Source organism: Nilaparvata lugens, chromosome 11, assembly GCF_014356525.2.
Source record: "Nilaparvata lugens isolate BPH chromosome 11, ASM1435652v1, whole genome shotgun sequence".
NCBI lineage: Eukaryota > Metazoa > Arthropoda > Insecta > Hemiptera > Delphacidae > Nilaparvata > Nilaparvata lugens.
This window is the reverse complement of record NC_052514.1, coordinates 4,862,436-4,876,830: the sequence shown is the minus strand read 5'-3', so window position 1 is coordinate 4,876,830 and position 14,395 is coordinate 4,862,436. Positions and strand designations below refer to the sequence as shown.

The window sequence follows — 14,395 nt, the reverse complement described above, 5'->3', positions numbered from 1 at the left end:
GAGAAAAAATGAACAGAAAATGTTCAAATTTAGTACAGAAGCTCAGCTAGTCTGTAATAATGTTATGTTGGGAGGAATTTGAAATAACGTCAAAGATACACCCAAAATCTGCGTTTTTCCAGCGTTTTTTTGCGCTTTCTCAGCTTTATCGAGAACAAATTAACAGAAAATGTTCAAATTTACTACAGCAGCTCAGCTGGGGTGTAATAATGTTGTGTTAAGATAGGCGCATACTGATCATCATCGGACGGACGACAAGCATCGGACGGATCGGACGATTAGATTCGATGCATTGTTTTCAATTGGAGTGCGCTTACCTATAAGCATTGTTTAGGTATGCACACTCCAATTAAATACAATTGAAAACAATGCATCGAATCTAATCGTCCGATCCGTCCGATGTGGGCCGTCCGTCCGATGACGATCTATGTGCGCCTACCTTTAGAGGGAATTTGAAATAACGCCAAAGATACGCTCAAAATTAGTGGGTTTTTTCTCAGTTCTTTCATCAAGTAATAGACAGAAAATGTTCAAATTGCACTGAATAATTGAAATTAATCGGTGATTGAATCGAGCGAGGAAGTACTTTGACTTTCTGATGGAATGAAGCATGCTGAAATGAAAAATACAGGCGAGCGAAGCTAGCCCGCTGATCTCATTTTTGGACGATCCAGTCGGGGGTCACGGTGGCTCCGCCCCCTGATATGGCTAGCGAAGCGAGCCTGACGGCTGGTATTTAATAAACCTTTAACATTGTTGGGTTCCTCTGAGGTGTTATTATTATAAGGAATAAGTTAAGCAAGGAATTATTATAAGCAAGCTAAGTTATTGGAGTTTGTTAGTTTAACATCTTGTGAGGCCAGACTCCAAAAACCTCGAACAAGAATCATGAATCTTGAGTAGGATGAATTTTTCAACTCTTTTTCTTATTCTGATTTCAAGCTGCAATCTTCAAGAGGGTATTGAAAAAGGTATGAAACTGAGATGAAAACTGGTAATGGAACTAGAGTGGATATAAAGTATTATTTGCAGCACTGGTATCAAGAGGTGTGGGAATGTACTCGTGCAACTGAACCAGACACAGCTGATAAGGTGATGAAGATAAGACTAATATCAAACAACAATGATTAATCTTAATAATTGATAGTTTTTGAAATCAAGCATCTAAATCTAGCATCGCAGTGCAGGAAGGTTTCTCACAGCTTGGCGTTGTAGTCATTTGAGATGGGTGTCTGGCTTGGAAGTGTTTCGGCCGCATTGCAGGATGACTGTTAACGGTTGCCGGAAGATCAGCGTTTTTTCGTTATTTTTCGTGATAGAGAAATTCTGATTGCAGATTCGTTCTCAGCGACCCCAAGTTTAGCCTGAAGGCTCAGAATGTCTACAATGTTTTCAAATAATTAAAAATCGTTATGAAAAGTCATTAATATGATATTAGACCACGTTTCTGGAAACTTTTTACTGGTGACTGGAGTTATTATTGCTTATAGGTAAAACAAAAATCAAAATAATCATGAGAAAGAAAACTGCTGATGAACGCGAATAAGACCGCCACTCCATTGTTCTATTGTCTCGGCTGCTTGGCTGAGCCTTGCTGGAAGGATCAAATAACCGACTGGATTGATCTTTCGTCTGTCCGCTAGGCGGAACTACGCCGACCATTGCTGGGTGGGACTGGATGTTACTGCGGCCGCTCGCATTCCCACTAACGCTGCTAATATTTGCTGTCTCAGCGCCTAGTCCGAGTCAGACAAGCATCCAGCCTGCACTGCGGAGCTAGGTTAAGGGCCGGTTTCCGAGCTCAGTATTTTAGCTAGGCTCTGGACTTCAACTAGAGTCAGAAAATTGGCTTTCTGAATCGGGGCATCGACGTGGTCTAGGACGTAACTAGACTCTGGAGTTTGGAGATCATTTTTCACCTACTTACTTACTCCGGTCTTTACAATCCTTGGCCACCCTCACATAGCCTCTCCATCCGTCTTGATCCTCGGCTTGGCTCCTCCAGTTACGAACTCCAAGCGTCCTTTTAAATTATCCATCCACCTATTTCTCGGTTGACCTTTTCTTCTTCTGTTGTATATCCTCTCCTTCCATGTGTACATTCCACTACTCTCCTATTCTCAACAGTATGTTCCATCCATCTTATTCTGCCATCTTTGATAAACCACCGCACAATGTCACCATTGTTTTAGAACTCCTCTATTTCAAAATTACTTTTCCTCTCCAAAGACCATTCTCAAAAATAGCGCCAACGATTCTTCTTACCACCGTTCTCTCCAAAACTCTCAGTCTTTGCATATCTTCAGCAGTAAGCAACCATGTTTCCGATCCCTAACACACCACAGTCCTCACCAATGCTTTATATAATTGTAATATTGTAACTCTTGGTAGCATTCGATACTTGATACCAGCATAGTATGCCCTGTTTCTCGCCATGATCCTGTTGTTAATCTCTGCTGAGACTTTCCCACTACTTGTCACAAGTAGACAAATACTTCTTGTCTACCTTCTTATCTATCTTGCTCCCAGATAGACAATCTCGTCTACCTGTTGGAATGTTTAAAGTCCAATCTTCATGTCTCTAGCATCTCTTCTACCTACTGCTGGTGACACTCTCAGATATTTCGTCTTCACCTCATTCAACTGATCACTTTTAACTCTGGAGTTTATAATTTCACTCTCACGGTAAAGGACTTATAAATCCAGTACTTGAATCTGGTCTTCGCCTCTTTCCGAGTCAAGGATTTATCAGAAATCATTGAGTCCAGAACCTGATACAGCGCGATTTTAAACCCTCGACGAGGATAGGATTTAAATTTAAAATCTAGACCTAATAACTAGGCGAACACTTATTAGTTATTGTTTTGGAATACATGCGTAGTTTAATAGCTGTCATGGAATACCTAAATTATTTGGATTATTCCATCTATATCCAAAATCTATATTTTGCAGGTTAATTTTCTACTACAGTATACCTTCCGGTAGTCGCGCTCTACTCAATCACACGAGCAGTCGCGTGTTGTATTTTGTACAACATTCAATTTTCCAAGTTTTATGTAGTTTTATGTAGTATGTTTACTGTCAAAACATATTAATTGTATAATCACATTTTCCATCTTCTTGGATTATTTTACACCCATGAACATTTGGATGATTACCATTTCATAGCTCAATAAGGTACATCAAGTGAATCTATCAATTCTGTGTTATTGGTTCGTTTACAGTCCCCGTATACAGCTTTCCCTATCTTAAGCACAGTACGACTGATGCACTGTCGCGACTAAATGGTACCTAAAGACTGAACCATTGCTCGGTTGATACTGCAACTCAGTGGAGTGATGGGGGAAGGTTCTGGAATGCATAGGTGACTCATTCATTGACACCACCCCATTCAATAGCTTTGTGCAGCGAATAACTGACACGCTTGTACTTTTTTCAACAGCGCGACTGCCGGAAGGTTAAATAGAAATTATGTGTGGAAAGCTAACCTTATTTTGGACAATGCCCAACAACAACTGTTTAAACTTACCTGAATTTACACAAGGATTTTATCCTCCTTGACTCTGAGAAACAGCATTGACTGTTTAATGAATATTATATCAGACCTACTAAAGTAACTCACAGTAATCATTTTATGCGTTCCAGATGTACAGAATTGTGAATGGATACAGCATGGACTCTGATAAGCTGTATAGCGTGGATGTTTTGTACAATTACGATGGAGTAACCATTTACAGAACCAAGCCCAACGAGAGCTCACCGAGAGAAAACGTGCGTGGCAATATGATCATTTTTGTGAAAGAAATCAAATACATTCACAAAGAAAGTGTCGTGAAATTCGGTAAGATATTGACAATACGAGCCGCTGTTGAACCTCGATAATTCGACACCTGCAGGCCACGGAAGGGGAAACCAGAAGAAACGGACTATCGAATATCACTTAGATCATTCACACCAACTAAGAGGCTAGAGAAGAAGGAAACTGGAAAAGAGTGAGAGGAGAGTCGAAAGAAGCAGAAGAAGAAGAAGAAAAGAAGGAGAAGAAGAAGAAGAAGAAGAAGAAGAAGAAGAAGAAGAAGAAGAAGAAGGAAAAAACGGGAAGAAGAAGGAACAGCGGTAGTCTATTGAGCCGACCAAACGGTAGGATTAACATTAACCGGGAAAAACCGGAAAAGCGGGTGTCTGATTAACGAGGTTCTTCCATCGAGCTCAAAATAGAATCTGGAATAATAATTATTATTTCTGAGTATTTTGAAAAATTATTGTTGCCGCTTCAATTCAAATTAATGTTGAAATAAAATAAAGATATAAACCATTACCCTTCAATATTTTATCAGTGTTTCAACCCATGAAAACAATTTTCAAATGCCATAGCTCCTATGTTCCTCAATTGAAAGTGACTCTTTTGAATATTTCATGTACCATTGAAATATGATATGGTAATTTTTTATTTATTTCAACTTATGAATTTGGATTGAAATGACAAAAAATCTGGTGTGGTACACTCACACAGCTTTCCTTGCTCATTGCACTGTAAGCCTTAAGGCCATTCCACACAGCACGTGGCGTGCGTGGCTGGACGCACGCTAGCTACTTTTCAAAACATCGCTTCCCAGCTAATCAAATGAAGCAATTCACATAGCAGCCACGGCCACGCGGCAACGCTTGCTATACTATTCTTAAAAACGAGAATAATTTAGGGGAATAACATAATGACAATTGGAGGCAACATATTTGAAACTACGATAAGACTACTCTATATGTTTATATATAATTGTTTCCAGAGTACTTTTTCCTTTGAGTTGATTTTTTAAAAGTCGTCAAAACAGCTGTTTTACAGATGAAATATCTGGACTATGTGTTCTTTTAATAAACTGCTCTACCTACCTCCCTCATGCACGAGAAGGAGGTTACAAAGTCCATTTCTCAAGGATGGGGTGGACCCCCCATTCGTTTCCCAGGAGAAGACTCATGCCAGTTGATAGAGCTGATAAACAACTATACAGGGTATAAATTTGAAAAAAATCGGTCAAGTCATTTTTGAGAAAATCGTGATAAACATGGTTTTTTAGTCATTATCTACCATTTTTCTAAAGAATATTACGTAGCTCCTGCAATTTTCCCAGAAATGGGACACATGTCACTTGATAGGGCTTATGAATATATCCTTGGTATGAATTTGAAGAGAATCGTTGAAGCCGTTTTCAAGAAAACCGTGAAAAACATGGTTTTTTAGTAATTATCCACCGTTTTTTTCAAGATTATTACGGAGCTCCTGCAATTTTCCCAGGAATGAGACTCATGTCGGTTGATAGGGCTTATAAATAGCTATCAATGGTATAAATTTGAAGAAAATCGTTAGAGCCGTTTTCGAGAAATATGTGAGAAATATGGTTTTTTAGTAATTATCCGACATTTTTTCCGCCATCTTGAATTGAATTTTATTGAATTTCTTATTGTCGGATCCTCTCGTGATATGAGAACCTTGAGTTTAGAATTTCAAATCCATCGGTTGATTATAAATGGAGTTATCGTGTACACAGACATACACACATACACACACATACACACATACACACACATACACACATACACACATACACACATACACACATACACACATACAAACATACACACACACAGACCAACACCCAAAAATCATGTTTTTCGACTCAGGGGACCTTGAAACGTATAGGAAACTTGAAATTAGGGTACCTTAATTTTTTACTTTCCTTGCCCTAGGTAAGTAAAGTATTGCTTCCCAAAGAAATTTAAGGTACCCTAATTTCATGTTTTCTATACGTTTCATTACTTTCCTTGCCCTATTACCATAGGTAAGGAAAGTATTGCTTTCCAAAAAAAATTATGGTACCTTAGTTTCATGTTTTATACGTTTCAAGGTCCCCTGAGTCCAAAAACATGATTTGTGGGTGTTGGTCTGTGTGTGTGTGTGTGTGGTGTGTGTGTGTGTGTGTGTGTGTGTGTGTGTGTGTGTGTGTGTGTGTGTGTGTGTGTGTGTGTGTGTGTGGTGTGTGTGTGTGTGTGTGTGTGTGTGGTGTGTGTGTGTGTGTGTTGTGTGTGTGTGTGTGTGTGTGTGTGTGTGTGGTGTGTGTGTGTGTGTTGTGTGTGTGTGTGTCTGTGAACACGATAACTCCATTCCTAATTAACCGATTGACTTGAAATTTTAAACTTAAGGTCCTTATACCATGAGGATCCAACAATAAGAAATTCAATTCAAAATGGCGGATAATGGCCAAAAAACCATATTTTTCACGGTTTTCTCGAAAACGGCTCTAACGATTCTCTTAAAATTCATACCCTAGATATCTATTTATAAGCCCTATCAACTGACATGAGTCTCATTTCTGGGAAAATTGCAGGAGCTCCGTAATATTCTTGAGAAAAATGGCGAATAATTACTAAAAAACCATGTTTTTCACAATTTTCTCAAAAATGACTTGACTGATTTATTTCAAATTCATACTTTGTATAGTTATTTATCAGCTCTATCAACTGGCATGAGTCTCCCTACTGGGAAACTAATGGGGGGTCCACCCCATCCTTGAGAAATGGACTTTGTAACCTCCTTCTCGTGCATGAGGTAGGTAGGTAGAGCAGTCTATGAAAAGAACACATAGTCGAGATATTTCATCTGTAGAACAGCTGTTTTGACGACTTTTAAAAAAATCATCGGATTTCACAATTTACACAAAGAAAAAAGTACTCTGGAAACAATTATAAATACACATAACAGTAGTCTGATCGTAGTTTCAAATATGTTGCCGCCAATCGTCATCGTGTTATTCCTCTAAATTATTCTCGTTTAAGAATGAGGCTCACAGTTCAATGAGCAAGGAAAGTTGTGTGAGTGTACCACACCAGATTTTTTTGGAAAGCAATACTTTCCTTACCTATAGGGCAAGGAAAGTAAAAATACTTAGTATAGTGTCACGTTATTTTTTATATTTAAATAACGATTAGCCTCCTGCTTGGCATCAGTCGGTAGAGCATGAAATATTTTAATATAATTATAAAAATTAGGTCGTGGTTTTTAATAGGATACAGTCTCATAAAAATCTTTATAGGCCCAGATATGAGCTTCCACTATAATTCTGATAATTCATTAAAAAATAAATATATATATAGTACTTATCCTATAGTATTGAGGAATTAAAATAAATTGCACACCATAAACAATTTGATACATATATTAACAAATATTGCAAAAATAGATCAGGGCAAAAAATATAAAGAGCGATAAAAAATATATAATATAAAAATAGAACAATAATCGAAATCAATAAAATATCACAGGCTAAATACTATTCTCTAAATTCTACAGCATGAAACGTTACCATGTGCTTTTATTTTTATAATCATATGCATCCATTTACATGTAGCTGCGATATCAGCTTGCCAATACTTGTCGACTTGGACAATTCCATTCAAAATAGATTTCTTAAAAATCAGCTTGATAAATCGACAAACAATAATCCGGATATGAATATTAAATTCTATGGTCTCTAATAGATTTCTTTGCAATGAATATATATTTTATCTCAGGGTGCAAGATTCGGCACCTGACGGAATAAATAGAGCAATTCATCTAGTGAATCAGAGCTACAACAAACTATTGCAAATTATATTGCAGAAATTAAAGATCATATGAATATGTATTTCTAGCCTAGATTTTATACTTCTTTAATTTATAGAACTTCTGATATGTGGATTTATTCGTTATTCTTCTAATAAAATACCTTTAATACTATATTTACTTGCGCAAGTATTTTTTACTAAATTCTTAATTTATGAGATAACCCTTTCGACGAGCTAGCTTTGATTCTCATGTAATTTCGAAGCACTGAGGGCGCCCTATCACTATTTCAATATTTCTCACTCACGTGTCGAAATTTTCTTATGAGCTGCTGATGTCGATCCATCTCCTGGTGGTCCTGGACTATGGTAGCCGGAGTCGTCTCTTCCAAGGGGTAACAAAATTATAAAAAAAAAAAAAATGAAAATGACTTTTGCTTTATAAGAGCATCACAAAGTCTTATAAGAAATTTAGTGATTCAATCTAACTTTAAATTTTTACAAGTTATAGCAAGGTATTATGCTCTATAACATTTAGGGACCTCTCATGGTGGCATTTGGCAGGCGAGTGTTGGTTCTCCTTTCTAATTTTTACAATTCTCACTTCCGATTTCTAAATTTACATAAAATTTGAATATCCTAGTCCTCCGCCATTCAAGGTTGAAATAGACCATACTAAAATATTAAATTATTACTTATGTTGTATGTTTAATAATTTCTTTGCCTTCGGGCCATATCCAAAACATAGACTATACAACAATTTTATACAAATTCTATTTATTTGTAGAAATATATACAAATATTTTTGAATCGGCATACTATTGCCGCCTATCAATTGCCATTATGTGATTGGTGCATGCAAATTATTTCAGTATTCATGCGCCTGGTAACCTCCTATTTCCTGGATACATTTAATTATTTTTATTAGGTTTTTTGAATATGCTCTCTACATGCTAGTTAATTTTTTATATGTTATTATTTGTTTCATGCATCATAATAATTAGCCACATGAGACCTTTTATTCCTCAAATTGCATACCGTTTTGCCACAATAAATTTCTGCCAAGGTGTTTGGTCAGATTTTACGTTGCATGGCTCGGTCGATCATTAGGTCGCCGATCACTAAATGTTTATGCCTAACCTCAACCTTCAATATTTTATATAATATTATATATTAGCAAAAAATTATTTCAATTCCTCTTAGGCTGTTGTACAGTTTAGCCAGGACAATCTGATATTATCTAATCTTTATGTTATCTCTTTAGCGATATTAGCCAGTTACTTTACTCAGACCTATAAATATTTCAGCTAGGGATTTTTATTTATCTATCCAAATTGAATATGTTACAATAGATACTGCATTCTAAATATAGGTTGGAAGGAAGTTGAGGACCAATAATATTATGACTGCCTCTTCAATTAAACCATAGAGCGAAGATACTGTTCAATTTTTTATAATAATTATTATTATTATTTGTTTCTGATAAAACTATCTGTGACCTATTTGCTAATTAGTCCGGGCGCATATGTCAAGGAAAAGGCACTCCGTGTTCATTTTCGGGTAACAGCCGTGGAAGATATCTCAATTTCTTCGTTGGCTCTAGCATGAAAGTGTCATCGGAAAAAGAGAGAAAAGTAATGATTGCAGCGGAAAACACGCTTTTTCCATTATAATATACCAAACCTAGCAATTAGAAAGCCGTGTAACTCATGACTCCTTGAAGGTATATACTTAAAAATGGTACCAATCTCTTCGTAATGATGTGTAGAAGAAGAATATCATGATAACAATCTTAAAAATATTTGTCGTCATAGAAAACTTCAAGATGGAGGCCATCATTGACAGACATTTTTTGAACTGGCTGCTTTCTGGTGAATAGTGAGAGATATCGAAATGATTTATTTCATATCAAAATAACGGGGAGAATGTCTTCTTTCTATCGATGTCTGAATCATTTTTGATAAAAAATTCTTACGTATCACGACGCCTCATAATTGTGAAAGAAGTGATATTCTAAAGAAAAACGAGATTCCAACTTTATCAAAAAGGTGAATTTTCTTTTAATCCTTCAACCCCGGAACATTTTTAGCACTACAGGGATATCGGAAATTATATTCTACGTTCAATCCTGACGTAAAATTGGATATTTGATAAAGTTGCAATTTTACACTATTTGGCAACCCTGTAATTTGTTCGGATCGAGAGAGCGAAGTCTCAACCTATTTCATGCAGACCAAAGTGAGCCAAAGTTAATCAGGTGCTGACTCTCAAATTTAATGAGAATTTTATTATAGAGGAGAGTAGAGCGATATTGTAGATCAGTTGAGATTGCATTTTTCGTGTGTAATTTCAAATGTAATAATAGGCTACTATTTCAATTTTCAGAAGGTGTTTTAAAATTGACTAGACCGAATCATTCTGGTACCGGAGATGTCACAGAACTTGCTCTACCACATTCTCCTCACCGGTAAGAAATTGTTTTCTAATATTCTGAAACCATACGAGCAAACTTACCTTACCAGTTCTTAATTTTGTCATCTCATCTATAATGTCCTCTTTTATCTTCTGTCATTTTTTGTTTATTTGAATTTTCGGTGGGATTGGTGCGTTTATTATTTTTTTTTTAAATTTACTATTGCTATCTAGTCATGAGAATAATGAGCAAATTTTATCGAACCTAACCTACTAAATTAAAGTGAAATACAGAGAAACTCTCACCAGAATCTCTTACTGCTCATAATAATATTTTGTACTTAAACTAAATAACTGTATTATAAAGCATGATTTTATTGTTTCACTCAATCACTGCTCTACTTTTTCACTTGAAACCACTTGCACTACACTAATTCAAATTCTTAACAATCGAAAAGTACCATTTTCAAATGATGCCAGGTACCTAGGTATGACTTTAGATGCAAAGCTTCCCTGGAAGGTCCATGTTAAGAAGAAGAGAGAAGAGCTGGGAATAAAAAACAAGAGACTCTGGTGGCTGATTGGAAGGAACTCCATCCTGTTAATTCCAAACAAAGTACTCCTGTATAAGCAGATTCCAAAGCCAGTATGGACGTATGGTATACAACTTTGGGGGTGTACCAAAGACAGTAACATCAAAGTCATACAACGCTTCCAAAACAAGGTGCTGAGAAACATTGCTGATGCTCCTTGGTACGTCAGAAACAGCGACCTTCACAGAGACCTGCAAGTCGACCTGGTATGCAGCAGAATTCAGAGGCATGCAGAGAAACACGAGGCCCGACTCCACCAACACGACAACATCGAAGCAATCCAGCTGCTGTAAAATGAAGGATTGGTGAGGAGGCTGAAAAGGAAGAAGCCATTTGAACTGGTCTAGTGCTGATTCAAGTGTCTTGTGTCCAGTGAAAAGCAGAGCAGTGGAAATGAGTGAAACCCACCTGTGTAGTACAGTCATAAGCAGTGTACTAATAATATTAGAATTTGAATAGGAGACCCTATGGAGGATTCTCTTGTATGAAGTATTTATTAGTATTATAGGACAGAAAAAAGTTGCTCATTAGTCCCTAGGCTAGATAGCCATGTTGCAGTGGCGGCTCGTCCTATGTGTTCAATGGTTCATTGAACCCCCAGAGTTTGAATCAACTTCCTATACAATGATGAATTTGCAACTCAAATGATTATATTTGTATTTTATACTCATTAAATTACATCACAACATTTTTCATCTATGTAAACTTAATGTCGATGTTTTGCGGCCGGTGCCTGAGAGCCCGGAGTGGCTTGCTTGAAACAGCACCGAATGGAATGACGATGGAATGGTGGAGATGGAAAGCAGTGTTCATTTCCCGATGTGAACCCAGAAACAGGGCTGGGGTATGGTAGTGGAACGGAGGAGGGGAATCGGTTTGCTAGCACGGATTTGGTTCACAATCCTGTGTGAACCAAGTTTGCACGAGTTCATCCGAGAGTAGCCGAACCTAGCCGAGGCAAGTGAAGCATTCGGTAAACCTCGGAATGAATCGTGAGTATTCGTGATACAGATACAGTGCCATCTTGAACTTGCTTATAACCAATAAATTTAAATTTGGTGGCAGTAAACAGTAAAAAAGCGGTAAACAAGAAGTAGCCTAAGCGTGACAGTCTTGAGGTTATACGGTATGGTTACGGGTATACACTGTTTACAGTTGTGATAGATCTCACTGCATTTTTCGTTATATAAATTTGTTTTGCGTGTAGAAGAATATAGTAATTTCTAGTGTGTTTTGTGTATTCGTGAGTATTTCTAGTGTGTTCATTTTCTTTTAGTGAGAGTGTGAATATAATTTATTGTGTTACCGTAACAGCATTTTGATGAAGAAATATGAATAAGGTTCAGTATTTGTTAAATACAAACAATATTAATATTGAGGGTAGGTGTAAAATAAAACATAATGGTGACCAACTCTCGAAGTAAAAATCAAACAAGAAAAATATGAACAGGACAAAAAATTTATATTTGTAGAAAATAAGCTCAACCTTTGGGGTGTAATTATTATCGATCACGTTTACACTTGATTATGCGCAATACTCTATATCCTATTGACCTTTCTCTCCAATAGATCATGAGGTTGAACCCCCAAGCTAGAAGATCACGAGCCGCTACTGCCATGTTGTATCGTTGAATAAAAAAAAAAAATCAAATGGCTTCCTCCTTTTGAGCCTCTGCACCAATCCGCCATCTAGCTAGTGCTAGCAGCTGGATTGCCTCGACATTGTTGTGTTGGTGGAGCCGTGGTTCATGACTCTCTGCATACCGCTGATCTCACTGGATACCAGGTTGACTTCCAGATCTCTACGGATGTCGCTGTTGCGCACATACCAAGGAGCATCAACGATGTTTCTGAGCACGGAATCGTTCAATGATAGCGATGTTACTCGGTTTGGTGCAGCCCCATAGTTGTATACCATGGGTCCAGACAGGTTTGAAGATTTCTTTTGTACAGGAGAACTTTGTTTGGTATTGAAAGTGATGTGTTTCTCCCAATAAGCCAGTAGAATTTCTTGAATTTAATGGTGAGCTCTTCTTTTTCCTTTTTGGCATGCTCTTTCCAGCGAAGCTTTTTATCATGCCTAGATATTTAGCAGAATTTGCATGTGGTATGTTGATATTATTTAAACTGATTGGATGGTACTCATCAGCTCTCCTGTTGGTGAAGTAGACGTGAATTGACTTGCCCTCATTGAGTTTCATCCTCCACTTCCTGGCCCAGTCCTGTATTCTGTTGATAGATCTCTGGAGCTTTTCTGTTGCAGTATGAACATCGCCTTTGATTGCTAGTGGAGCGTTTATTGACACCTGTTCAATTAATTTCTATTAATCTTTGCTATTATAATACCGAGACAGTCATATGTATGGGAACCCTTCAATAAGTTGCAGACTGTTGTAGATATAATACTGTAACTTTCAGGATAAGCTGTTGTTCGAATACTCTATCTTTTAAGGTAAAACTTAATTTCAACTCCTCATAAGGGGGTTGTAACTTTAATATTTTAAATGTAAACACCCATTGTGTGGTACATCATTTTAAAGGCCTAAGGAAGATGGCATGAATAAAAATGTCCTATGATACTTGTAACCAAAATGTCGGCTGATTGAAGTTTTAGCTTTTAAAGAAATTATGGGTTGTAACTCGAATATTTCAAATGTAAACACATGACTTTTCAACCAGCACATTTCCAACAATATTATCTTCGGTATTATAATACTCTTCAAGCTATAGTCCAGTCAATATGGACATAACATATGTGATTGCAATTTAAATTGTAGCTCTGATTTTTTATTATACTGTTTGGATACAAAAGAGAAGTCCAAAAACAATTTTTTCATGTCATATTCACTTGTGCTGGATACAGGTTGAGCCAAAAAATCTCATATTTTCTAGTTTTCAGCAATTTTCCCCAAATCCACTAATCAGACTGAAAATTTCTCCACCGCCTTTTTTCAGATTATGAAATTCTGAATGAAATGACATCATTTAGAACCTCTATCTTCAATGTGTACTGAGTTATGATTTTTCAAGAATGAGTAAAATTGCAAGAAAAACTAAAATTTATCAAGATTGAGTTTTCTTAAAATTTTACTCATTTTTGAAAAATCATAACTCAGTACTCATTGAGGATAGAGAGTCCTGAATAGTCTCATTTCATTCAGAAATGCATGATCTACAAAATAGGCTGGTGCAAAATTCTTTGTCCAATTAGGCCTACTGGATTTGACGGAAATAGCTGAAAACTGTAAAATGTACCGAAAATACGAGGTTTTTGGGCCACAAGTAAATTATGCATGAAAAATCGGTTCTGAACTTCTCTTATGTAGCCAAACATATTATTATATGATAAAAAATTAGTACTACAATATAAATTGCAAGCACCAATGTATAGTGACTGGACTATTAGTGCAATAAGTCTGATCTAGCACACATAATGAAAATCAATTAATCTTCTTCTTCTTCTTCTTTTTCTTCTTCTTCTTCTTCTTCCTCTTTTTTTCTTCTTCTTCTTCTTCTTCCTCTTCTTCTTTTTGGTCCCCATTGTTGAGGGACAGATAGAGAGATTGAACTGTATTTTTTTTGTATCTTAATGGGAATTTGATTTGATTATTCATTTCAGTTCTCGCAAAAGCTACAGGAGAGACATTTTGTTACCGAAAATCAATGTTGTGTTTCAAACTGTTGTTGTTAATCCTCAACCTAAACTAGTAGGATCAAGAAGGATCTATGAATTTGGTGAGAACACGCAAGGCGAGATAAAACAAGGAGAGCTCCCTTATATGCAGTGAGTATGATAT

General features: G+C 36.7%; 1 protein-coding gene across 1 annotated transcript in view; it reads left to right on the top strand.

Annotated features, from left to right (window-relative positions):
- Positions 1–14,395, top strand: part of LOC111055214 — a 128,632-nt gene that overhangs the window by 39,822 nt on the left and 74,415 nt on the right. The window contains exons 8-11 of the mRNA XM_039437457.1: positions 943–1,092; positions 3,646–3,841; positions 9,979–10,060; positions 14,218–14,382. Coding sequence (XP_039293391.1) covers positions 985–1,092; positions 3,646–3,841; positions 9,979–10,060; positions 14,218–14,382 — 551 coding nt within the window. The 5' untranslated portion in view covers positions 943–984. The remainder of the gene's footprint in view (positions 1–942; positions 1,093–3,645; positions 3,842–9,978; positions 10,061–14,217; positions 14,383–14,395) is intronic.